This window comes from Eleutherodactylus coqui, chromosome 4, assembly GCF_035609145.1.
Source record: "Eleutherodactylus coqui strain aEleCoq1 chromosome 4, aEleCoq1.hap1, whole genome shotgun sequence".
In the NCBI taxonomy this organism is placed as follows: domain Eukaryota; kingdom Metazoa; phylum Chordata; class Amphibia; order Anura; family Eleutherodactylidae; genus Eleutherodactylus; species Eleutherodactylus coqui.
The window spans coordinates 193,310,686-193,336,993 of NC_089840.1; the positions used below are offsets into that span (position 1 = coordinate 193,310,686).

General features: G+C 45.5%; 1 protein-coding gene across 6 annotated transcripts in view; it reads left to right on the forward strand.

Annotated features, from left to right (window-relative positions):
- USP54 (ubiquitin specific peptidase 54) overlaps positions 1–26,308 on the forward strand; it is a 91,112-nt gene that overhangs the window by 7,507 nt on the left and 57,297 nt on the right. For all 6 annotated transcript variants that reach the window (XM_066600507.1, XM_066600506.1, XM_066600502.1 and 3 more), the window contains exon 2: positions 19,859–21,158. In XM_066600507.1, coding sequence (XP_066456604.1) covers positions 21,009–21,158 — 150 coding nt within the window. In that variant the 5' untranslated portion in view covers positions 19,859–21,008. The remainder of the gene's footprint in view (positions 1–19,858; positions 21,159–26,308) is intronic.

The following is a 26,308-nucleotide window of genomic DNA, read 5'->3' on the forward strand; positions in this document are numbered from 1 at the left end:
ATTCATAACGACCCAGAGAATAAAAATATTTTATTTATCTCACATGGTGAATGCTGTAAACATAATTTAAAGCAATAGTAATGTCAGAATTGCTATTTTTTTCCCTTTATTTGCCTCCCAGAAACATAATAAAAACAACAATAAAAACAATCCAAAACTCATGTTTCTCAAAACAAACCACCTTGCAAAACAACAAGACCTCCATAGAGCTGCTTTGACGGAAAAAATAACGTTATGGGTCTGAGGCCGCCCTCATATCAGCCTATGGAAAAAGCATGAATGCATTTTGTCTATTTCCCTCGCTGCCAGTTCTCCCATTGGATTCAAAGTGTATAAACAAAACACAATCCACCATGAACAGGCTTCATACACACAAAGCTATATTAGAAAACTTCTTGCCACTGGAATTTGACTTGTACATGAGCCCTTAGCTGGAGGTTTCCTCATACATGACTGTATTATGGCTCCATGAATGAGGCATGATCCAGTCATTGGCGCTGAATATACAGCTGCATGCCCAAGTCTAAGGTGGAGTTCTCATGGGGCAGAATTTTCATGAGAACCCTCCATATGGAAATTCCGCAGTATGTACAGTAGCAGTAAAGTGGAATGCCTTCTGTGGACATGCCACTGGGCATCAGTCCTGTGTGGACCCAGCCTGAGGGTCTATGCACATTGTAAAGCTATTAACTCTACCCCTATATGATGGTACTTATTGTGGAGCCATGGGCACTCCGCTGCTGTATTTTGTCTATGTAAGTGGTACTTTTAGGGGAGAATGGCTATCCAGTGGCATATGTTGGAGCTATTCATCTGGAAACATACTGCACAGAGCCTTACCCTGTCTAAATCAAATCCTAGAGAACTATCTTTGGTTCTTCATCTCATTCCCTCGCATAATTTTTGCTGCAGCGCGAGAAAATGCATGTTTGTAAATCCCATGCTTTCCAATGGGTTCCTTCATATTCCCGCTGTTTTCTCTATGTTGCAAGGGGGGGAAAAAAAACACAATTTTTTTTTTTTGTAGCCCATGTTTTACCTATGGAGCCTTCATTTTTGTTGCAATGCACAAAGGCGCGGTTTTCGTGCGATGCAACTTGATCATCAGAAAATAAGTCAGATCACCGAAACTAAGCCCTAGCTGCACTGCCAAAAAAACCAAAACTGGAATACTTACCTAAAAGGCTCAGTCTGGGACCTCCCACTGCTCTCTGGAGCTCTGCCTGGGCGTCCTGCAGTCCTTGTTCACCCACAGAGGATCAGTTTTTGGTTGCGGGATTCATAAACCCTGTCTTCAGGAAGTAATGGCTCTGATTGGTTCATCAAGTGCTGAATTGATTGGCTGAGCAGCACTGGATGAACCAGTCGGAGCCATCACTTCCTGGAGGCGAGATTTATGAATCCTGCAACCAGAAAGTCATCTTCTGTGGGCAAACGAGGACTGCAGGGCGCCTGGCAGATCTCCGGAGAGCAGCGGGAGGTCCTGGACTGAGCCTTTTGGGTAGTAGTCCCTTTTTTTTTTCTTTTGTTGACTGCCTTAGGCCCTCCGTCCACGGTTGATGATTCGCTGGCGGTAAATCGCGGGCAACTCACGCGGTCTGAAGCTTTCCATAATGTTGCTATGGAAAGTGCAGCCCCCTTGTCCACAAGCGGAGAATCATTGCGATTCTCTGCTCACGGCCGGCAATTTGCAGCATGCTGCGAATCGCCCCGATTCTTCGAGGCCAGCCTATCTGTCAGATAGGCGGACAGCGAAGATCCATCTGACAGCTTCTGCTTCCGGGCGTCGGAGATTTGCCCCGGGATACCGCATCGCCCGTGGACAGGGGGCCTTAACCTTCTCGCGATAAAATCACGTAAATTTATTGCAGGCAGCAACGATGTGATGCATGATTTTTTTCCACAAGTAAACTCATAGCGGTCTCTACAAAATCGCGGTAACAAAACTACGATAACGCTGTGATTTTTGTAGCGGCGCTATCGCTGTCACCCCTTACTGTGTGCAGGCAACATATCCACTTGACATTGCGCTTTGCCTGGTGACCTACCATCACACGGGCGCGCTCTTGTGTCTGTAATACGGACATGTTCATTGGCCTGACCGCTACCAGATCGCTCCGGATTTCGAACATCATAGATTCTGATGCTTGGAGGTCTAGAGCCGTGGTCAGACAGCAACACGTGCGTGCGCGCAGCAAAACACAGCGGTGCCACCGGTCTAATATAGAGATGTGCAGTCAGAATATAACCTCAGATATGTCCTAGTTGTATGTTTGTTTTCAGTCATTTGAATCAATCCCTCCTATTTGACTTGCTAGACCAATGTAATAACACCGGGTGAGATCCATTGTATATGCCTCCCCATCTGTACAGTGCTGCAGACTATGTTGGTGCTATGTACAGATTCCTATAGACGTGCTTGTCCTGCACAGTGCAATTTAAAGAAGATTCCCAAATCCTTCTCTTCTTGCCTAAGGAAACCTCACTAAGCTACAATCCATGCTGTGAGATGTTGCAGGCCTGCCTGGTGGAGCATGTTGTGGCGAGGCCTGTGCGACGCCGTCACGTGATCCCAGGCCCTCTCCAATATTCCCATTTGGTGACCCACTTACTGCAAAGGAAAAGGCGGCACTATGTCTCTTAACTTGCCTGCATGAGTGCTGCTAATACGCTGCTGTGTAAAGCTGCCACGATCAGGACGGCGATGGTTAATACGAGAGGAGGGAGGGGAGGAAGAGGACGCCTTCCATTGGCTGACTATTTTAGGTAATAACGGCTATTGCTCGGTGTGATGCTGATAATACTTTGAATAGAGATTCCCGTGGAGGGTGCTGCACTGTATTCTACATCACAAAAGGGGGAAATCAATTGGGATACATTAATCTCTGAACATGGATGTATCCATCTGTGTATTTATAGTATCCGACTCCCACCTATAGGAAAGCTTGTATCTAGTGATTGCTTGCAAAATTGCAGATGCATGCAATTTTGCTTCCCTCTCTCCCCCCCACCTTGTGCAGTTCCAGCTAAATTGCACGCTAAGCTATCGGAGCCTGCAGGAAATAAAAGGCACAGGTGTGTAAAGCGCGTCGGTCTCGTTGCAGCCAGCACGGAGGAGCTGGTTTGTGTGTCTGTCAGCTCGTGGGATATCAGCGTTATCATTAGCATAGCTGTCAGTTGCCTCCGCCTGGGGGACTGCAGTCCTGGGCCACCGCTCCGTGCTGGCTTTATTTAGCCGCCTTCTCCCTAGCAGAATAATCTTTATGGAAGCTGCGCCGACCAGTCAGAAGCCAGAGATTTGGGAATGGCCGTAAGTTGTCATGAAAACAAAGAATTTGCTTCAGCCTTGATAAGCTAGTGTGCTGCCTGTGATATGTGTTCTGCCAGATGATATGCAGCCCATCCGGGGAAACTTTGTGTGTTTCTTTCCTAGGTGATGTATGTGAATGCCCCCACATGTAAGTGACATCTGTACGCTGCTAGGTGCTATGACACAATGTTATGTAAAGAATGGGCGGTTTCTGGTCCGCTCATACAATTGTGGTCCTGGTTATTGATTGCTGAGTTCTGTGTCAGTTGGCGCAATCAATAAAGGCAATCTGATGAGCGGAGCCCCGGGTGCATCTCGTAAACTTTCACCCAAAACACGCCGTCTGACTTGTTCTGGCAGCTGTAGATGTGCAGGTAAGGCGAGGGTCTGATGGATAGAGGTATACAGGGGGGCTGTTTGATAGATGGGAATTCGTTTGCCTCATTCCGTTAGAACGGCATATTCACACGGACGATATTTTTGCGCGCATTTTGTGTGATGTGCACAACACTGGCACAAATAGGAAATCTATTCATTTGAATGCAAGAGTAGAGAAGGTGGAGCGACTCCTATTGGGGATGTGATCCTCATATTCAGAATAGTTAGTAGCCAGTCCCAATTACCGGCACCATGGGTAGCGGGGCAAAGAAATGCTTAATTGTAAAAAGGAGAAAATGATGATGGATCGTGGCCGCAACCCATGTGATACCCAATTTCTTCTCTGATGATAGTCAGCACAAATAACGCATTTCAGGGGCGCAGGATAGGCTGAAAATAAACCCTAATAAAACAAATGAAAAGTAGACGGTAGGAAGGACAAGAGACCGAAATATAATCAATAATGAACTAATAGGTTTTAACCCTTTGAATAATGCTACTAGATAGTATCGGTAAAAGAAATTATACATAATATTTCCTTATAGTAATGTCAGTGATGAAAACAAAAATTAGCGGGTTAGCTCTTGGGTTAACCATAAACTATAGTTGGGAAACATTACGTAAAATGAAGCATAAATACGAGTATATAAAGCAAATCATTAGCGATATTTACATATAATGTAACAATAAACTTCAATCAATAGATTTCCTTCTGTACTGTACTTGTAAACAGTAAATATCCAGAACATAATATAATCAGGGATAGTTATTAAACTCTAATAGAATGGCCATATAAAAATGTAATGGAGTGACTGAATGAAATGCATGATAAACATGGAGGGTGATGGAGCAGAGAACCATAATATTTGGGATTTTTATAATTGCACTACTTTTAGTGATCCTCCGATGTGGCTGAGGATTGGCAAGTGTTTCCCATTGATTTCAATGGGAAGCAGGTTGCAGGGCATGCATTGTGTTTAACTGTCCCATTGATGCGTTCCGAGGGACGTGAAAAAAATAGGACAAGTGATTATTTAACCTCACAGCATTGCTGCGAGGGAGAACATCGCCCATGTGTATGACTCCATTCAAAAGAATGGGGTTCATATTTGTGTCTGTCAACACACACATCGCGGGTGAATATAGCCTGAGGCCTCATGTCCACAGGGAAAATTAGGCCCGCCGCGGATTCTTCATGGAGAATCCGTAGCGGGTCCCTCCTGCCCCGCGGACATGAGGCATAGAAATAAGAATAAACTCGCCTCTTCGGACGCTGCGGATCTTCCTTCCTTCGCGGACGGATCTTCTTTCTTCGGCCCGGCGGATGGGCTCAGAGCAGGTGAGTTTAATTCTGGTACGGGTGTTCCGCGGATCCAGACGGCTTCCATAGGCTTCAATAGAAGCCTGCGGGAGCTGTCCCCGCGGGAGACCCGCACTAAAATGGAGCATGTCGCGTTTTTTTTCCCGCACGCGGGACCCGCGCCTGCAGGGAAAAATTACATCCGCAGGTATTTAACTACCTGCGGGTGACCAATGACCTATGGGGCTGTGGATTTTAAATTAAAATTATGCCATGGACATGAGGCCTAAGGGATGCATTCCCTACAGAAGTCTCTAAACACGGTGTATAATACTTGGCTGTGAGTTTTTTTTTGTTTTTTTGTTTTTGTTTTTTTTTAAAGTTTTCTAGATCTGCACTGCCAAATATGCTGTGAGTTCAGCCACAGGAGTGTTTGAGAAATTCCACTGATTTGAGGAAATTCCAATCCTTTGGGAATGACTAATTGAAGTTATTAGGGAGTGGTGACTTTAGTTTCTTGTTTGTATTAATTATCGAGGACTTGTCCGCTCTCCTGACATGCCTGTTCTTTGCGTGCGTCCACCCAGGATGCAATATGCTGCGGATTGTCCACGGCAGGCGTTCTGCAGCAAATCCGCTTCAAAATCGGTGCAGTTTGACGTGGCTGCTGGTGCGGATCTGCAGCAGATTTAACCCCTTGAATTTAATCTGCTGACGGCCCCAAAATTTGTCACCCAATCCGCACCTAATTCTACCTCGTGGACGTACCCTTAAGAATGATCTGTGTCCAATAACCGTTCTGGAGCATAGTCTTAGTCCACCTGGCAATGTATGAATAAACGGACAACTGTGAACCAATCACCAGGGTGTGTGCCAAGGGGTTCATATATTTCCAGTCTGTGTAACACAGTGATGGCATGACGCTGAGTTCTAAGAAAAGGGGTAGTGACCTGGACCTGCCAGGAGAGCGGGCGGGTGCTGTCATATTATAGATGCTGGGAAAGGGGACATTTGTGTAAGAAGCCTCAGTTGGGCTACATTCACACGAGCGTCAATCTAATGTGAGTCTTGTGCGTTGCGAGATGCACGACTATGATCTCTACTGAATGGAGTCGTACAAGTGAGCAGATGTTTTTAATTTTTAATTTTCTAACCACCGCAACGACACTGCGTGGGAAAAATAGCGCTGCATATCTTATTCTTTTCAGACTGCATCGCCCATTATTTTCAATGGGCCGAACGCATCGCATCTCATACAATGTGCATGCAAGTGGGATGTGGTGATTTCCCATTGATTCCACTGGGAACCATTTCCTCGGATGTGCGTGAATCAATCGTCGGAGGATTGGAATTTCAGAGAAGTGATTCGAGGTGTTTTTGCATTAAAAACACCTTGAATCCGCAGGTAAAATGCACGTTGACAAGTGCGATATAGAGCCAGGTTTCTCGGCCCAATATCGGTCTCACCCGTGTGACGGTAGCCTTAGGGCTCATTTACACAACATATTTGAATTGTGTACTACGTGCGTGATGTACACGCGGTGCATCGCAGTGATTCAAGTCCATTGATTTTTCACTGTTACTCACACCCACGTCTTTCATTGTGTATCATACGTGTGTTGTAAAGGAAAAACGCAGCATGTTCTATTTTACTGCATATTATGTGCGATTAGAGCCCTATTCTCTATGGGTGCATATAAAATGCTGTACATACGCGATAAATTGCATATGTGTGGCGTTTAATGCGCAGCGCTGCTAAGAGACAGAGCGGGGAAACAAAACAGGAGAGCGAGTGTGAGATACGCTGTCATGCGTCGTGCGTTTTATGCATACCGCTGTGTGAATGAGCCCTTCTACATTTTTTTTTTTTTTTACGCGAATGTCAACAGGACTGTATAATGTTAAATGCATCGCACAAAAATCAAGTCTGTGCTTTATAATTTTAAAAACGCATTGCACAAAAATCGCAAAGTCCCATTGACATTCGCGTAAAAAAGAAAAGCAGCGATATTGCGATCGCAAGCGTGACGACACCCTTTGTCTAAAGTGTGTGTGTGTGTGTGTGTGTGTGTGTGTGTGTGTGGTGTCCCAACTATTGGCTGAAAAAGTGCTCAAACTCTCAATGTTTAACCAGGAGCTGCCCTGTAAATGTGGGCCCCAAAAGGGTAAAGGATGATAAATTGTTCCTTAGTCTGTTCTAGCTCACTGAAGGGTAGCGAGCGACTTCTTGTTAAGTACAAACAGGCAGCTGTTCATCTTTGAACGACGTGTTCAAAGTGAATAGAGGTAGGTGGGTGGCCAGAAGAGCGCTCTGGTGGGCTCCGGCCCGACTACTGCTCCTGTGTGCAGGGCCCCCTCTTTCCACTTGAAGTCTATTGGAAGCACGTTGGCAAGAGTGATCTCTGACTGAACTGCTCTGGTAGGGTAATTTCACATGGGCAAGCACGATATTCGGCCATGAAACTCTGCCTCATATTGCTCTGGCAAATGATCTTTTTTTTTTTTTTTTCCCACCCCGCGAATGTGAGGCGTTCTTGTATCAAAAAATGCTTTTCATCACTGCAGGGAAGTAGCGATCCTGCGGTGCGGCTGACGGCCATTGTTTTCAGTGGGTAACCTCACATCGCACTCGTGGGCAATGCTTTTCCGGCCCCACTGAAAGCCATGGGCTATGCGAGCGCCCAGAGATGGGACATGTGCGATGCAGGATAAAAATCGCAGCGATGAGGGGGAAAAAAAATCTCTTGTGTATGGCCCCATTCAAAAGCATGCGGTTCATATTTGTATGTCCCACTACGCATAAATCTTGCACAAGATTCTCCGCCATGTGAAACCTGACTTGTAGGTTTAGTAAAATCTAATCCCTGCCTGATCAGACCCGTCCCGTGACGGAACCAAGGGACATCCAACGGACCCCACTGACTACAATGGGATATAACAGCATTTTCCTGGATGCTGCACTATTTCATCTGGGATCTTCAGACGGGCTTGTGCCCCAGACCCCGCAAAAACCCTCCAGCGCAGATGTAGACCCAACACTACATTTGGGGGGTCTCCTGTAAATTTACCCTTTTATTACATTGTAAACAGAAGCAAAGCAATGTATCACAAAAAGGTAGAAACAAAGGAGTACAGCCGTCTTGTAAACAAGGGAGTAGCGCCAGTACTAATCCGAAATGCCAGGAAAAGCCTCCTTATGTAGTGAGGTGGAGGGGGAAGAAGCAGGAACAGGTTGGGAGTGGGTGAGGGATTAGTGATTAGGAGGAAGCTGGAACAAATGGCTTTAGTCTTCCTGTGCATCTCTGCAGAGCGCTCTCCTCATACAGCATATATCCCCGCCTGTAGCCCACAGCTGAGACCCCTCAGTGCTTTTGGGTTTGCTATAACTAATTCTTTTATAATGGGTAATTGTACAGCTTTCTAATACTCTGTAGGTCTGTTCTTCACCGCCTTCTGTTGCTGAAGGCCTTCCCTGGCCTTGTTTCTGATACTAGTCCTAGAACACTACAGACCCTCCGTAAGGTCCATTCACACCTTGGTGGTGATCTGCAGCAAACAGATCAGGGCTCATTCACACTGGCGAGCGAGATATTGCTTATTTGCTCATGCGATATTTGAGCGTCGGTGAAAAATAATCTCGCATCAGATTGCTGTCGCCTGCCATTTTCTCACGCGATAAACTACAACAGGCGGTGCTAATGTTAAAAACATCGCACGTTCGTGTGTTGCGATGTAATAAATTGGAGACTCAATAAGGAAACCTGGCCGAGAAAAAATAGCAAGGTGCAGAAAAATGGGGCAGACTGCGATTTTTTTTTTTTTTTTTTTTTTCAAAATCTCGCAACATGGCAGGAAATCATCGCAGATGGAGAGGAAGTCCTTGAAAAGCATGGGTTTCACAATTCTGCGTTTGCTTGCATTGCACAAAAGTCACACGGTTTTCTTGTCAGTGTGAAGGCAGCCTTAGAACGCGATAACTGATGACAGCTGTCCCTCTCAGAATAACACGTATGTTACATGCAGCTTCAATGATATTCATGTGTCTGTCTGATTAACAAATGCATGAATACGGCTGGGTTGCAGATCGGCGGGATTTTGAAACGAATTTCATCTGAAAGCAGTTGTGTAACTACTACCGTGTTTCCCCGAAAATAAGACAGCGTCTTATTAATTTTTGTTCAAAAAGGTTTAACTTTTTTACATGTATAGCTGCCTGGATACTATTTAAATTTACTTTTTTAATTAATTAACAGGGCTTAATTTTGGAGTAGGGCTTATATTTCAAGCATCCTCAAAAAGCCTGAAAAATCAGTTTGCATCAAAAATTCTGGAAAATCATGCTATGTCTTATTTTCAGGGTATGTCTCATTTCCAGGGAAACAGGGTAGTAGCTTTGCTACTAAAAGCAGTTTGGCTGTTATGGGCACAATCGATATGAAGATTGCGCCAATCTGCATGTTTGGGATAAGCCAGCCTAAGGGCTATTTCAGACGACCGTATATCGGCTCGGTTTTCACGCCGAGCCGATATACGGTGTCCTTGTCTGCAGGGGGAGGAGGCTGGAAGAGCCAGGAGCAGGAACTGAGCTCCCGCCCCCTCTCCACTATTTGCAATAGGAGTGGGTGAGATGGGGGCAGAGCTAAGTAACGGCAAATAGGGGCAGGAGCTCAGTTCCTGCTCTTGACTCTACCATTCTCCCCCCCCCCGGAGACAGGGACACCGTATATCGGCTCGGCGTGAAAACCCAGCCGCCCAGCCGATATACGGTCGTCTAAATAAGCCCTAAGGTTGGTGACCCGTAGAGACCAAATACTGATAACCTAACATTGCAATATCCTCTGTAACACGTCCGTATGACTGGTCCACATAAAGCTGTCCTAAGACAGATGTTGGGTGGTTACAAAAAAAAAATTTTCAAGTCGTGTAAATACTATGAAATTAAAGCTGTGGAGGAATCTGTCAGCAGGATCAGTCGGCTCCTTTAGCCTCTGCATATTAAAGGGCTTGTCAGACTTCTTCTATTGATCACTTGCCCTCAAGATGGATCATTAGTAGTTGATTAGCGAGGATCTACTGCTCAGGATCTTTGCTGACTATTCATCAGGCCGCCGTCTGTGCGGAAAGCAGATAGCTCTGTCTGTGTTGCAGTGGTCAGGGTTAGAATTGCACACAGACAGCTTCCATTGAACTGGATTGTGAATGCAGTACCCACCCAGACCACTGCAATGTTGACAGTGCTGTCTACACTGACAGCTGGCCTGGCGATCAGTAGGTTTCCGAATGGTGACCAGCTATTGATGACCTATTCTGAGGATGGATCATCTGTAGTAAAAGGCTTGTAGAACCCTTTTATTAACACTTCAATATGCCGAAGGCAGGTGCTGCTGTTAAATACAGGAATTGGTACACAAAGTACCTATAAAAGTTGTGTCATTGTACAACTAATCTCTAGATCATACCAGAAAAGCCCTTTAAGTGCACGTACTATTTGGATTAGTGGCCACTTAGTGCTGCTCTGTATACCCGGCCTTCGTGGCTGCAGAGCTGTGAGGACTGATAGACTTATGATTAGACTTCCCAGCAGCGGCAGGTTCCCATATTGTGAAATCCTCGATGACGACCGCTCAGACTCCCCGTGTTTGTTTTCCTTCGTTGTCAGTCTTACATCATTTCATTAGTTATTTATAACGCTGCACATCCCGCAGACGGATCTGTAACGTCTTATGTAATAGAACAGGTTGGTGGGATTTTCAGCTATTTTCGGCCTGTCCTTTGGCATCCTGTCATGAAACTGAGGAGAAGTGTTCTTGGAGATGGCCTGTACATAATTGTGTACGTTGCAGCAATTAATCCAGTGTATTGTCCTCATCTCATCCTTCTTACTCTGTTTTTTGCATGTAAAGTATTTTCTGGTTTCTTCCTCCTTGTATAACGATCCCACACTGGTACGGGGTACCCGCCTTGCTTCATGGCTGGTTCCTGGGGGGTGGAGAAGGGGATGATGATGCAGATCTGATGGAGCTGCCCGCTGGTTCATAGGTTCACAGCAGGGATGACTGGGATCAACATCCCAAATATCTTCTGTTTATGGTCCTTGTTGGTTACTATCGATATTAAAACTCTCCAGCAAGTTATCTGATCCCGGCAGCCAACAATGTTCTCCCTCATTGGGCAAAGAGCGATAACCCGCCGTCATAAGGGGCTCTGGTTTGCAGAAATCGCCATTTCCGACAGAATGGAAGACTTTACCTTTTCCAATCCACTGTCTGACGTCTGAAGACATTCTAATTGAAGGCTGTACAGCTCCGATGTTGGAAGACGTCCGGCAGGGTATTCTTACTGTATATTACTGGCCGCTCTGTTGTCGGGGGCCTCCACAGCATGTCCCATACCGCAATACTAGCTCTAGCCAGCAGATGGTGCCATTGTATAATGGCAGAAAGAGAAAGCCCCCTAGGAAACCTTGAATCCAAAATTGGATTGCAAAGGGTTAATATCCCCTACCCCTGTGGCTTGGGATAGGTGGTATTACATATGGGGGGCATGGTTGGGATGCCAAAAAAATTATTCCTATCCATATACGCCAAACTAGGGGTGACATACTCTTCTGATGGCATGTCCATTCATTTCCAAGCGTCGCCATGTCTCAGTTTGTCATTCCCCTTTAGATACCCTGCCAGGATACCGGGAGTTATTTTAACTTTTTTTTTTTTTTTCCATTCTTTTTTTTAACTGCTCCTACCATGTCCCTCCCCATTTTCCTTTCCTTTGTCCATATCTATTCCCTTTTGATCTTTCCTGGTCAGTATCGCATCCTTTTTTTTGCTTTTAATGGCATTTGTATATGTTGCAAAAGTTTGAATGAACATTTAATATATATATTTCCCAGTTTCTTAACTGGCGGTAGTTTCTACTGATGTTAATGGGGTTTTGGAGAACAATGTAAGGTGTGTGCGTGTGTGTGATCTTGCATTAACATTTTGTTCTTCTTGAGCTATAACATGTGGCTTGTTCCTTGTCATTCAGTTGTTTATGAATTCTCTTCCTCTTCCTCTTGTTGTTCTATTCCATCATAAAAAGTATTTAAAACCTATAGGATGGATGTATAACTTCCATGTGTGACCATCACGGGCTGTGGAGATGGCCGAGTGCTAAGGCCCTACCTCTATGGAGGACCTAGTATGGCTCCATACAGAGGATCAGATCCCCGGTCTGCAGGTCTGCCCCACCCAGCCAAAAGCCACAAATCCAAGAAACGAGTATGGATCAACATCCCTAAATCTAGTTCTTTATTGTGGCATACAGTGATATCATGTGATGTGATATTCTTGTTTGGTGTTTCTGTTCATACCTCTTAGTTCTATAATAATGAATGAATGCTGGTCCTTAGTCTTGTCTTGGAGAGGTGTAATATGGCTGTGGATCAGTTATAATGCACATATCCAAGATTACTACTTTGTGAATTAAAACCCTGTACAGTTATGTATCCTACCATGGATTTCTAGTATTTTGAGTCTGTAATGATGTAAACCACTTTCCACCTTATTATATACTCTTACATCATGAGATGTAATAGTACATCACAATGGCCATGTGGATACAGGAGTTGTGCCCACACAATCCCTGTCAGATCAACGCTGTAACTGAGAGTTTGGGTCCAGGATAGGAGAACACTCCCAACACCTCCCAAAAAAGTGCAATAGAGGACATATTTAAAAGGGAAAAAAACGCATGTACTCCCAAGGTTATAGCAAATAAATCTTCAGTTTGTCACATTAGAACCAAGGAACCAAGCTCTGGGGATGGGAAATAACAGCTGTGTTTGAATGCATCGCTGGGAAAAATAAAGTGTGTGTGTGTGTGTGTGTGTGTGTGTGTGTGTGTGTGTATCTCTCTTAACTGATAGGAGATCTGGCAAGGTTAGGACAGGTGTGAGGGAGGGGGGTGAGCCTTTGTGCTTATTAAAATGTATAGAGAGCAGAGGGGAGGAGGGATTTGTATAGACGCTGCCTGCAAGCTAATAGTCACTATGTACTTTATTTCAATTACAGAAATCGTATCTACTGCTCACTCTTGCTGTACACTGTCCCTACAACATGATTTTGCCTGTGTTAGAATACATTACCCGGCTTTGTCACTGCCCTAAAAGCACCATTATTTTAGTCCATAGTCGCCAACCTCCTGTGAGCAGTGTAGGATGGGGTAGGGAGCACTGCGCTGTATTGCTCATGTGCAGAGTGTCAGCAGCTCCTGTCTGCCTCAGCAGGTTTTCCCTGGCTCTCTCAGTAAGAGGGAGGTTGGTGCCGGTAAGTTGTAGGACCTGTGAGTTATGGGCGGAGCTACAGTGCTGGCAGGGAGCCAAGTCCTGTGCATGCTGGGAGTTGTAGGTAACAGTCTGTTTAATGTGGATGTGATGCATGTAAACACAGCGGGACTAAGAAGGTCGCGAGTGGCAGATAAAAGAACAGGTTGCCGTTACTTAACTGTATCTCCTAGACTTCAGAATTTCCATTTTGTGCCTAGAAAAGCACCGTTTAAGGCTTTATTCCCACAAACGCATATTGGCCGCCGTTTTCATGGCCGGACGATATACGCTACGTTGGGAGAGGAGAATCTGGTGAATGGACGTACAAATCAAATGTTTGTGCGCCTGTTCAGATGGCCTAGTGAGCCCAGCGCAGGTGTGCCGGGCTCACCAGGCCATTTTCCTTCCCTCCCCATCGTAAGCTCACCTCTGTTCCTCCCACTCGTTCTGTGCAATGGGAGGGAGCTAAGCGCCGGTCCGCCCCGCCTCCTCTCATTAATGGCTGTAGACAAGGAGTTGGAAGAGGGTGGGCGCTTAGCTCTGCCCACGTCCTGCCCCTTGCACATAGGTTGGAGAACAGAGGGAGGGAGTTTAGCAGTCCAGGTTCTGAGACCCCCGCTGACCGCTGAATACTGTCTTTCTCTGGCACTCTGAGTGGGAGGTTGGTGCTAATAAGTTGTAGGACCTGTGAGCTGGGGGCAGAGCTGCAGCGCTGGCCGGTATACAAACTGTATGCTGGAAGTTGTAGGGAACAGTCTGTTTTTGTTTAGGGTGGCAAATGGGAGGAACAGGTTGCTGCTGCTTTCTTTGAAGCCCACCTTCAACTAGCCTGCAGAAATCATGCTTGGTTGAGCACTTTATTCTAACGATCAGTGGGGGTCTCGGCACCTGGATCCTGACTAATCAAAACTTTGGCACGTCTATTACAAGGGGGGGGGGGGGGGGGGGGGGACTTAAAGGGGTTCTGGCATGACAAAAAAAAAAATTTACTTACCTTGCCTGGCCAGGACCGATCGTCAGGCATGTCCCCTCCATCCGGCGTTTTTTTTTTCTTTTGCTTCTTGAAGCGGAGCTGGAGTGGTCAAAATGACGGCTTCCTGCTCTGCTCTGTCCGTGAGCCCCTTCCGAGGTGAACAGATGAGCACCACGTCACCTTGCTGTGAGCGGCCCATCCGTCCTGGCTGAACTGTGAGTTCTGCGCGTGCGCAGTGGAGAGGCGGCCCGTCCTCACTCCTATCAGAGGGAACCTGTCTTCTGCGCATGCGTGCAATCCCGGAGGGGGGTGGCCCTTCCTGGCTCGTCGGCAAAAGAAGTAGTCTGCTGGGAGATAACCCCCGCTGAACAACAACAACACAACAAAAAGGTAAGCATTAGGTTTTTATGCTTTAACACGCCAAAAGTCGTGGGTTCCTTGTGTCCATTAGGCAGACCAGGGAACAATGGCTGCTAAAGCATAAAAACCTTATTCGTGTCAGAACCCCTTTAATCATCAGTCGAATTAAGTCTTAAAAAAAAAAACTTCATTCGAGTGACAATTATTTTTAGCTCCATGAAAGAAAATAACCTAGAAGAATATTTGTACAAGTGGACTGTAGCCGGTAAGTGGTGTTACACAAGACCTTATGTAATCGCGGCTTCTCTTGGGGGAGGTTGGTAAGTTACAAGGAAGTGATTGCTGGCACGGTCCGCATTCTCTGCTCTGTCTTTGTGCGCAGAGATTACATTATAATTTTTTTATTGTTCTTAAATCCCCCATGCAGTAGATGGTCTGTATGTTCAGTCTTATTGGCCTGATATAGTGGCCAGCAGTGCAGGAAGCAGTGGGCTCTGGGCTGTGTAGTCGTACCATGCTCCACGCGGCACCAGGCGTACAACGGGCTCTTTGTCCTCGGAGGCTCGGCACCTGCTGTTTGGTGTTCTCAAAGTTTGTTGATGTAAAAACAGGGCATTCTCCTTCTCGGAATATTTGTGGAGTAATTCCCTCTTGGGTTTACGTTGCGCTGTCACTGTAGATGGTATGTAGGAATTCTTTAAGATTAAAGGGACAGTACAGTTTATTGAGAAAAAACTTTAGGCCGCCTGCACACGGCAAAGCTGGATTCCGCATGTGGGTTCCCGCAGCGGACTTCGGCTCTGACTGCAGCCGGCGACCCTGTGTACCTGAATTTTCTCTTTCTGTACTGCGGATGGTTGCGGCGCGCTGCCGTCGTACATGCGCAGTACTGATTTTTATTTTTCCCCTGTGGTCACTAGGCAATGACACGGAACCCGTGACCTATCCACAATGTTAAAGGGTGAAGGGGAGGTAATGTGTAAGACTATGGATAACTGGGTTGTGGAATGTACAGCAGGAACAGTCCGAGACTATGGAGGGAGGAGTGCTAGGCCACAATTCACATGATTGGGGGGGGGGGGGGGGTGTTATGCTTGGCCACACGTCATGTAATTGGGTAAAGGGAATGTGCCTGGTTGGCCAGATCATGTCATGGGGTGGTGCCTAGCCCAAGTTTGTAATTTGGGGTGGCGCCTGCAAACCGTTCGTAAGATTGTGGGGTTGCACCGATTGTGATTATAATGCAGTGGAAGGCTCTGGATGTGTACACCAAGTTGTAGCACTGCATACTTATACTGGGGGGGGGGGGGATTTGGGATGTGTAGATGATTGGAAGAGTGTTTGGATTATCTTGGCATATTGCACTGAAGCGGCTCTCTGGATGTGTATGTTTTGAAATTCATTTATAGTGCAGTATAATATAATACCGGAAGTCTTTATGGGGCCTTGTGGCGCAGAGTGCTGAGGCAGCAATATGCAGTCCTAAGCTCTCGCTCACAACCTGAAGGTTACAGGTTCAATCTCTGCATGGTTCAGGTAGCCGGATCAAGGTTGACAAAATGAGTACCTCACTTATTGGGGGGTAATAAATAATTTAGCTGAAAGCGCTGTGGAATAAGTTGGCGCTATACAAATAACAATTCCCTTTCTCGCTTCCCTTTATTTTATGTATTCTCTAAGGGTACTTTTACACTGGCCAACTGACGACTGAAAAATCGCTCAAACCCGTTATCTTCGGAGTTGTTCTATGAGGGACCCGACAGGGTGCTGAACAAGAAATCGCTCGTTGGTTGCTAGTCATTAGGCTTCATCTCCGTGTAAACAGGCAGTTGTTGGTCTTTGACTGCCTGTTCACAGTGACTGGAGGCAGGTGGGCAGCCAGATGAGATGTCGACGCGCTTTGCCTCCATTCACTGTCATTCTTGTGTGAAAGCACAGACGCGATAGTCGTCCCGTGTAACCTACAGTAAGGCCGGTGCTTCATATGCCGCATCCTACTCCAGCGGGCACCACACTAAGAAGCACAGGACCCTTAATGAATTTGTCACAGCTTTAGCCAGGAGGGTCCTATCTATGAGCAGGTCAGATCTGGATTAAAATCTACTACATCTTTTGGTGTAAATTTGCTGGCCCTATCCTCCAAGCCCAGCCCGCTTTTGTGTAAAGTGGTGAAAAGGGGCGAAATTTGAAACTTTTGGGAGTTTGTAGGCCACGACTGTGGTGCATGGTCCATATTCAGTTCCTCCCCATATGCTCACGACACATGACTGCAGGTCCCGTAATGACCAGAAATAATGTTGTTCCTCATGTGTACACAAGACAGCTTATGATAACTCATCTGAAAAGGTAGGTGCACCTTCAGTAATGCCGGGCTTCCAGTGTCATGTAAAAAATCTCATGCAAGCCATGTGTTTTGGGAGGGACAGAGTTAAGGGCGGTAAAGCCGCTTCCTAATATATAGGCCAGTTGGCAACACTTGTAGTCATTTTATAGGCCACAAATTGCCTCTGCTTGTCTCTTCTTGTTTGTATACTTGCCCATGAGCGCAGGGAGTAGAGGTAGACCATTTGTATGCCTTCCATTGTACGAACAAGGATATGTAAACGCTCCATGTACCCTGATCTGCAACTCCTATGGCCTTATTTTACAGTAGGAATAGCGAGGCCTACATGTGATAGATTGCCTCTACTTTCGCTAATGGAAATGGGCAGCATAGTGTTTAGCTTTGTTGCCTTGCAGTATTTTGGTTCTGGATGTGGCCCTTGAAATCAAGAGCCACATCTGCATGACATAGACCTTTTATATGGTTTCAAATGGATCTGGATACGTTGGGGGCAGAAAAGTGGCAAATGAGGTTTAACACTGATAAATGTACATGGGCAGAGGAAATACATGTCACCATTACACACTAATAGGAAACACTGACATGGGAAAGGACTTGTGGGGTTTAATTAGCTGTAAGCTTAACTGGAGCAACCAGTGTCAGGCAGCTGCTGCCAAGGCAAATGGGATCATGGGGTTCATCATAAGAGGTCTAGGGGCGCATGATGTGAACATTGTTCTTCCCCTTTACAAGTCGCTGGTCAGACAACACATGAAATATTGGGGACAGTTTTGGGCACCGGTACTCAAGAAGGACATAGAGCTTGAGTGGGTAACTAAAGTAATGAATGGAATGGGCGAACTACAATACCCAGAGAAGTCATCAAAATAGGGGTTATTTGGTTTAGGAAAAGGTCGCCCCTTAGATGTCTTAATAACTATGTATAGATATATCAGGGGACAATATAGAGATCTCTCCCATCATCTATGTATACCCAGGACTGTAACCAGGGGGCGCCTTCTACGCCTGAGGAAAGAAGGTTTCTACACTGACATAGAAGGGGGTTCTTTACTGTAAGGCCTCATGTCCACGGGGAAAATCAGATCCGCTGCAGATTCTACATGTAGAATCTGCAGCGGGTCCCTCCTGCCCCGCGGACATGAGCGCTGAAAATAGCAATTTAAAAGCATTTACCTTTCCGTAGCGGACGGCGAAGATCAGCTGTTCCTCACGGCCGGATCTTCATTTTCGGCCGGCGGATGAATTCCTGACGCCGGCGGCACATCGCCGGCACGTCGTCGACGTGCCGCGCGCATGCGCCGGGCACATCCGCCGAGCCGAAGCAAGGGAGATGCAGCCGTGAGGAAGAGCAGAGCTTCGCGGCCCGCTGCGGGTGAGTAAATGCTTTAAATTCCTATTTTAGGTCTCCCGCGGATCCGGACGGCTTCCATAGGCTTCAATAGAAGCCCGCGGGAGACCCGCATGAAAATGGAGCATGGTCCAGATTTTTTCATGCTCCATTTTTTTTTAAATCACTTTTATTGACGATCCGCGGGTATTTATGTACCCGCGGGTGGTCAATGCATCCCTATGGGGTGCGGATCCGCGCGCGGGAGATCCGCTGCGGATTTTAAATGTCATTTTGCCCGTGGACATGAGCCCTAAGAGCAGTGAGACTATGGAATTCTCTGCCTGTGGACGTGGTGATGGCGAATTCGATAAAAGATTATTAGAGGGGCCTGGATGTCTTTCTTTAGTGATACAATATTATATGTTTTATCACTGATTACTTCAGAAGGGTCGGTGATCCTGGGATTATTCTGATTGGATTCTGGAAGAAATTTTATTTATTTTTTTTTGTTAGTCCCCAGTATTTTCCCAAATTTCAGTTTACTAGACTGAGGCGCCTCTCCTCGTCCCCTCCTGGATGTCTGCGGATCTGCTGGATCTTGTTGTATAGGTTGATGTTTATAAGCAGAACAGGCAGGAATTTTCTTGCTCCGCTCCTGTTGTCTACAAATTATCTCTTAAAAATCTTGGGAGGCACAGAATACCTGGGCACATGGGCACAGAATACATGGGCACACGGGCATCCATATGTCCCCTACAGACACTGGCTAATGGGCAGTATTCTGGTTTAGTGTGTAAACACTGCTGTTGGGAGTTGTGACCCTCACCTTTTTATAAGTCTTTCCTTTTTTGCTTGTTCCATTCCTGACTTAATCACACAAGTATGAAATTAGCCTTTAGCCAGTTTCACACGGATGTATTACAAGCATATTTATGGTCACAAGTCTCCTGACCCAAACTCTGCTCCTCCTTCTTTTATGCTCGGAGTCTGGGTCAGTAGACCCGTGGTTGTCCTAATTCCAGATGTATGTGCCTGGAATACGCTTGTGTGAGTCTGGCCTTGGGCTGAGTTAATATTCTATTTTATCATTACATTTGGCATATGTGTTGAAGACTCCTAACACCGGCTCGGGATGTACACGTAGGGACCCATTGACGGGTAGCTTGTTATTCCTGGGAGTCCCAGGGCTTGAACCACCAATTATTACTTTTCTAGTGCTGATGTAGCTGCTTTACCCACCCTTTACCAGGCATGGGCCACCTGGATGCTTTATAGTGCAGGAGCTGGTAACTGAGGCGAATCTGTTATTTGTGTGGCACCATGGGCAATCCAAGGAGAGATTAACGAGGGAATGTTTGCTTTTATTTTCGGGTGGAGTCCTATTTTACAACTTTCTGCTTTTTCAGTAATTGCATGTTTCCTCTATTGTGAAAGAGAGAATGGATTTGTGAGCCGGACTACCGGTTATATAACAGGGTGTAGTCTGACTGTTTCTGACTTGTCCAAATGTGTTTAATAATTGTTACATCGTCAAAATGAACTTTTTTTTCTTTTCTAGGTGCCTGATATTTGGAAGATGCTCTGTGCGAGGCTCAAAGCTTGTGAAATTACTTTGTCCATGAATCAACTGGCCGTATGGACATCAAATCTGTGCTTTTAAGGGCATGAGATTACCAGTGGGAAGGAACCTTGAGAATCATGGAGAGCTTTCAGGACCGGGTCACATTGGAGCCACCATCCACTTCAGTCAAGTGATCGCTGTTGTGGATTACCTGAAGGAAGAATGAAAGTTCTGATTCCATTGGCTTTAGTGAAATTAAAGCTGAGGATGGTATCTAGCCCCGTCCCAACCATTCCAGATATTCTCTAATCCCATCTACTTCCCTGTCCTCCTTACTGTGGGAGGTGAGGTTTGCCAGACTTGGCAGCACACCACAAAACAATGCAGCACAGTAATTAAATGACGCAACCCTTTGCATTTTTTTCCCTCTCTCATATAAAGCTCTCAGCTGCTTGGGATTTCCACTTATAAAGGAGCTAGGGCTGGGATGAACATCTCCTACATCTTGAATTTCTAAAAGCTTTTATTAGGAGTGTCTTGAAAGTGGAAAGGAGAAGCAAAACAAACAAGATTCCTTCAGTCTCCTGCTGCAACCTGCTGTAGTTGTGAGTCGCCTGCTACTCCCCCTTGTACTTCACAGGGGGGCACCTAGTCATGTGAAGATTTAGTGCTGTGTGCCAGTAGGAGTTGCTTCAAACTTTTTTTTTTTGTTTTGTTTTCGCCCATCTAAACTTTTTTTTTTTTTCTTTTCTATGTTTCTGCACTGCTTCAACCTTTACAGAGAACTGGAGGGAATAAAGACACATCTATTTTCTGCACTGGACTCTGCTGGATGTCCGTAAAGGCTTACCTTTGGACAACTAATAGAAAAGCTTGAGTTTTATTTCCTATTGTTTTTCCCCGAAGGATTTCCTTTTATTAAGTGGTTTATGTGGAACAAGGTTTTTCCTTGATTTTTGGCACCATCTTTGAACCCCGGCGTCGCCTGTATACTGTGCGCTTTCTTATGGATAGAACATTTCTCTGTTTTTACTCCTGTTTACCTGTTTTAGACCATTGATCCCAGCAAGAGGATTTCGGGTCTGTGATAGTAAGTGGAACCCCTGTCTGCCCTTATTTATTTACCTTTATTTTTGCACTGGACTCAATGATGTCTTGGAAGAGAAATTATTTTTCTACGGGTCGAGGAGGTGTACAGGAGATGTTTACACCGCGCAATTCCATATCTATTGCTCCAAGCAAGGGCCTGATTAATGAACCGGGACAAAATAGCTGCTTCCTCAACAGTGCACTGCAGGTAAGAGATGCAAGTCGTAGATTGAGAACACTTCTCTTTTCTACTCTGGTCATGGCGAATTACTTACTGCTTTTATGGTCTGTTTAAATTGTTTCCACGACTTCGGGGTTGTATATGAGATTGTGGGCATGTAATACCAGCAAACGCTTGTTTACAGCGGGCAGAGGTTTAATTCAGAGCCTAAATCACTAAATTCTGTTAGAATACAAGAGGAAATCTGACTGAACGCAGCACTATTCAGTCCTGTAAGATGCCAGAAAGCTGGAGTTCCATTGTAGGATTGATCGTTTAGCCTGTCGATTAAGTTTGCCTGCTCCCTCACCGGAGCTGGAGAGCGAAGCTCAAAATGTGGATGTGAACAAGCACTTACCAATGTGATGAAAAGAAAACACTGTGCTATGGATTTATGTGCTACCTTATTGCATTCTTCAATGTTGACTCAGATATTTTGTTTGTCCCTAATCTAGTGAAGAGAAGCACTGATTATATCTATATACTGTAATATATTCATTATGGAGGGGGGGGGGGGGGGTCTAGATAAGCTATCCCCAAACTATCATCACCACCAAAGTACACATAAGCTGACAGAATGGGGGATTAGGTTATGGTATTAAAATATACCTTTTTAGTAAGCTGATTAACTTAAGTCTACCACTACAATTCAGTAAGTCACTTGACCCCATAAGTACTCACCAGCCAAACACCCGGACGATATCAGACCACAGGTTACAGATGACTGAATAACCTAACAACTGTAATGAACTTCTACATAACAATCCAGCCAAAATGTTGAATAAAGCAAAAGAATATATAAACTCGGCCAATCAAGATGCTATCTGGATAGGCTTCATTCATCTGTTGTGCATTGTATCCTGTCTCATGGCTCCAATCGTGGAACTTGCTGGTATAAAAACAGAACAAGGGAAGAGGAGACCCTTACCTGTTGTTTCCTACTATCTAGTACCGTCCTATAAGACAAAAAGCAGCATTACCGCCCTGATAAAGACAACCCTGAAGTAATGTCCCTAAATAGGCGACTCTAGGATGTCCCTATGAGGATAAAGAGTCAGTAAATGTCCCAATGGGGCAGGGTGAGTAAGGGGTATGGTTATTAGACTATTCAGTCTTCTGCTAACTTTTGGTTTAGTATTGTCTGACATTTTGCTGGTTTTTGGTCTGAATATTTGTGTGCAGGTGATTTATGCAACTTTAATTTCATTATTGCCTTGTTTTACACCTCTTAAGTTGTATGTTTTGAATACTATGAGCAATTATCCATTCTGCTTGCTTATGAAGATGAATGTACACCTAGTATATTGCCTTAAAGGGGTTGTCTATAAATGTGTTTTAAAAACAGTTGTAAGTTACTCATCCTTTCCCCCCAGCAATTTCAGCCCCATGGTCCTCCCAGTGTCTGTTTTTTAAAGCGGTTGTCCCGCGAAAGCAAGTGGGTCTATACACTTCTGTATGGCCATATTAATGCACTTTGTAATGTACATTGTGCATTAATTATGAGCCATACAGAAGTTATCAAAAGTTATTCACTTACCTGTTCCGTTGCTAGCGTCCTCGTCTAAATGGTTGCCGTCTAATTTTCACCGTCTAATGGCCAAATTAGACGCGCTTGCGCAGTCCGGGTCTTCTCCTTTTCTCAATGGGGCTCCATGTAGCTCCGCCCCGTCACGTGCCGATTCCAGCCAATCAGGAGGCTGGAATCGGCAATGGACCGCACAGAAGCCCTGCGGTCCACCGAGGGAGAAGATGCCGGCGGCCATCTTCAGCAGGTAAGTAAGAAGTCACCGGAGCGCGGGGATTCAGGTAAGCGCTGTCCGGTGTTCTTTTTTTAACCCCTGCATCGGGGTTGTCTCGCGCCGAACGGGGGCGGGGGGTGGGGGGGGTGGGGGGTTGAAAAAAAAAAAAAAAACGTTTCGGCGCGGGACAACCCCTTTAAGGAACCGAAACCACCTGACCACTGCAGCCAATGAGGGGCTACAGCAGTCTGGTGCCATTCTGGCATCACCGCTCATATGCCGGGAACCATGATGCCAGAAGATCTGCACCTGACCGCTGTGATATCTGGCTGCAGTGCTCAGGTGGTTTCCATTCTTAAAAGAAGTACATGTAGTACCACACTATGCTGTAGAGAGGCGCTATTAGACAGCATGCACTTCAGGAAGGCAGGGGTTTTACCAGTGAGATGCCCTGATTGGTTGGATTTTTCAGCCAACCGCACGTGCCACAGAGCCGGCCCGTCTGACCTTGTATGCTGATACTGGTACATGTTGCAGTGTCTGGGCAAAGACCGCTTTTAAGCGTAGCAAATGTGTAGCAATAATCCAGGTGGCTTAAAAGGCTACCAAAAATGAAAGAAGACTTGACTGGAGACGTGTGAATTTATAGCAGGAGGATTCCAAAAAGATTGTCTTCAACTTTGAGATTTTTATCCTGTCGCAGTTACTTTCAAACATCATTTTTTTTTTTTTTGTCACCCTCTCACACAACGCTTTTTACAGCAGTTATAACACCGTGCTAAACGCTGTAAAACACCTTCATTGATCTCAATGGAGCTTCGCAGACGAGTGCTTAAAAAGCTGCTTTTTTTTTTTTTTTTTGTCTTCTAACGTCGTCTGCTCTATTTTCGTGCGTTTTAGTGCTTTTTAATGCACCGCTGAACTCATTGTAATGATGTGGTGCGTTAAACACGTTTGAACACTCCGCAGTTAAATGGCAGTATTTTAATAGATGCCTGTGTAAGAGTGACCTCTGTAAGCCGTATGGAGCCTTATGGATGGTATGCTTGATTTTTGAAAAGTCGTTAGCGGACTAGGGGAAAGAGTGCTTGACATGAAGTACTATAATTTGTGCCTGACAAAGTGAAATACAATATGGAGGCCAGATGAACGTCCTGGAAGTACTCTGGGTGGTGAAGATAAAGAATGATTGCAATTAGTAACTTTAAAAGAATGCCACGTGTCTAGGAGAATTAGAAAGAGGGGTGGAACAAGCCCCATGGCATCGGAGGCTTGGTCCTAGATGAAGTGTCTAGAGACCAAAAAAGCGTTAGGAAGGGCTGTGAAGAGTTAATGAACTGTGGAGGTGCTGCCAACCAAGGTGGGCACAGCAGATGTGTGAAGAACTACAGAAAGAAAAGACTGGTGGATAGGTGCAAATCTTTAAAAAAAGATGGTAGGATGTATTATTTAACTTCTCTTTTCAGTATATTAAAAAAAAACAGCATAGGTTACGCGTTTCGTGGAGAACCTTTTCTTCAGTCACTCAGGGTGAGACCTCACTTCTGGGACTAAGGGATAGGGACCCAAAAGTGCTGGAGACAACAGGAGAAGTGGAGAATGAGAATGTGTGATGTGCCACCCAGCTTGACTGAAGAAGGGGTTCTCCCCGAAACGCGTATCCTACACTGTTCTTTTTTTATTTACATCCTATCGTCACACCATCTTTTTTGGAGAGTTGCGCCTATCCTCCAGTCTTATCTTTCTACAGCTCTTCACATGTGTCTAGGAGAGACCTGCTGTGTGCCGCCTACTGGGCCGCCCAGTGTAAGATCGAGGCTTTGTGGGTGCTTGACTCCAGAATGCTGAGAAGCACTCCAAGTGCCACATCTATAGCTTCCCAGTCACATGTAAAACTGGGTTTAGAGAAGTGCATCTTCTGTACACTAATTGTATATCTGTTTTAGTTCATGGTCTTGGAGGTTTTGAGTCTCAAAGGCATTTGGGCACTATGGTAACACTGTAATGACTGGCACGTAATAAGGAAACGTGTGTGCGGTTTTAAGGTGTAATACCGTAAGCATTCAGTAATGCTGTAAAGCTCATAATTGCCGATGATTCTTGGCACCTAATACACCAGTGATGGACCTCTGGGTTATTCCGTATAATTGTCCTTTTAACTATCATAGTCGCACACATGTCATCAAACACCTCCAAACAATTCTGGTGATGGCCACAATGTTTCTTCCATATAACCACAGTCCAGGTATTACACAACTGGATGAGAAAGGGGACAAGAGTGAGGTGGATCCGAGCAGAGAACGGACATGAATGAGTTGGGAAGGGCGGAGTAGGTCGGGTTCAGGTTAGTAGGCAGATGGAGATGCTGGTTCAAAGCTGGGCATCTCGCGGGTTGGCCTATAAGGGGCAGGAGTACTGATACTGAGCGTAGCGAAATATGGAGTGTATAATGCTACTTCCCAGTGTTGGGGAAAATCAGAAGAGGAAAGTGGGTTGGAAGTAGCAGGTGAAGTGCTGAACGTAAAAGGGAGTCGTATGGAGTAGTGGGTACAGTGCTGAGCATATGGGTGGGTCAGCACTGAGGGGCAGATGATGAGTATACAGATGGAGAGAAGTGGATAGAGTACTGGCTATATTGGTAGAAGAGGGCAAGTAGGGTCTAATGGGTACTGTTCTGAATTTGTGTAAAGTGGGGTCAGTAGCAGATACAGTGCTGAGTATGTTGTTAGTAGGGATTAGCAGACATGGTGACTTGGCATATATAGGTAAAGTCAGTAGGGAATAGAAGATGCATAGCTGGGTCATATTAGTAGAGAGGAATAAGTCGGGAGTGGAGGGTACAGTGCTGAGCATATGGGTAGAGAGCTAGCCAATAATGGTCAGTTATTGGAATGATCTCTCTTGAGGGTACGCTCCCCACATGTCAGCCAGTAGGTGCTGTATTGAGGATGAGAAAAAGCTACTTAACTTGTACAGCTTTTAATAAAGAGGCGTCCGTCATCAACATTCTCCACTGTCTCACATTGTGAGGGCTTATTTGGGTTTAAAGAGCTGCCACTTGTCATAGCAGGGATCAAAAAATGATATTTGCTTGCTCGAAAGATGCCTTAAATGAAAGTGGCCAACAGATCTTTCTCGGGACGGAACAATGGCAGATTTATGGAATCCTTCTGTTGGATGTGAAGAGAAAATTTGGAACCGTCTCTGGTGTTAAGGCCAGTTTTAAAAGACAATCTGTGTCTTGCTGGTGAGGATCCCCATAGTTGGATGATCCCGGGGATGTGAAGCTGCGTAACCTGCTGCTCCTAAATGATCAGCTTTTAGGCTGGGTTCACAGTGGGCGTATTCCCGACGGAAATCCCACGGTTTGGCTGCAGCAAAAACCGCGAGATTTCCGCC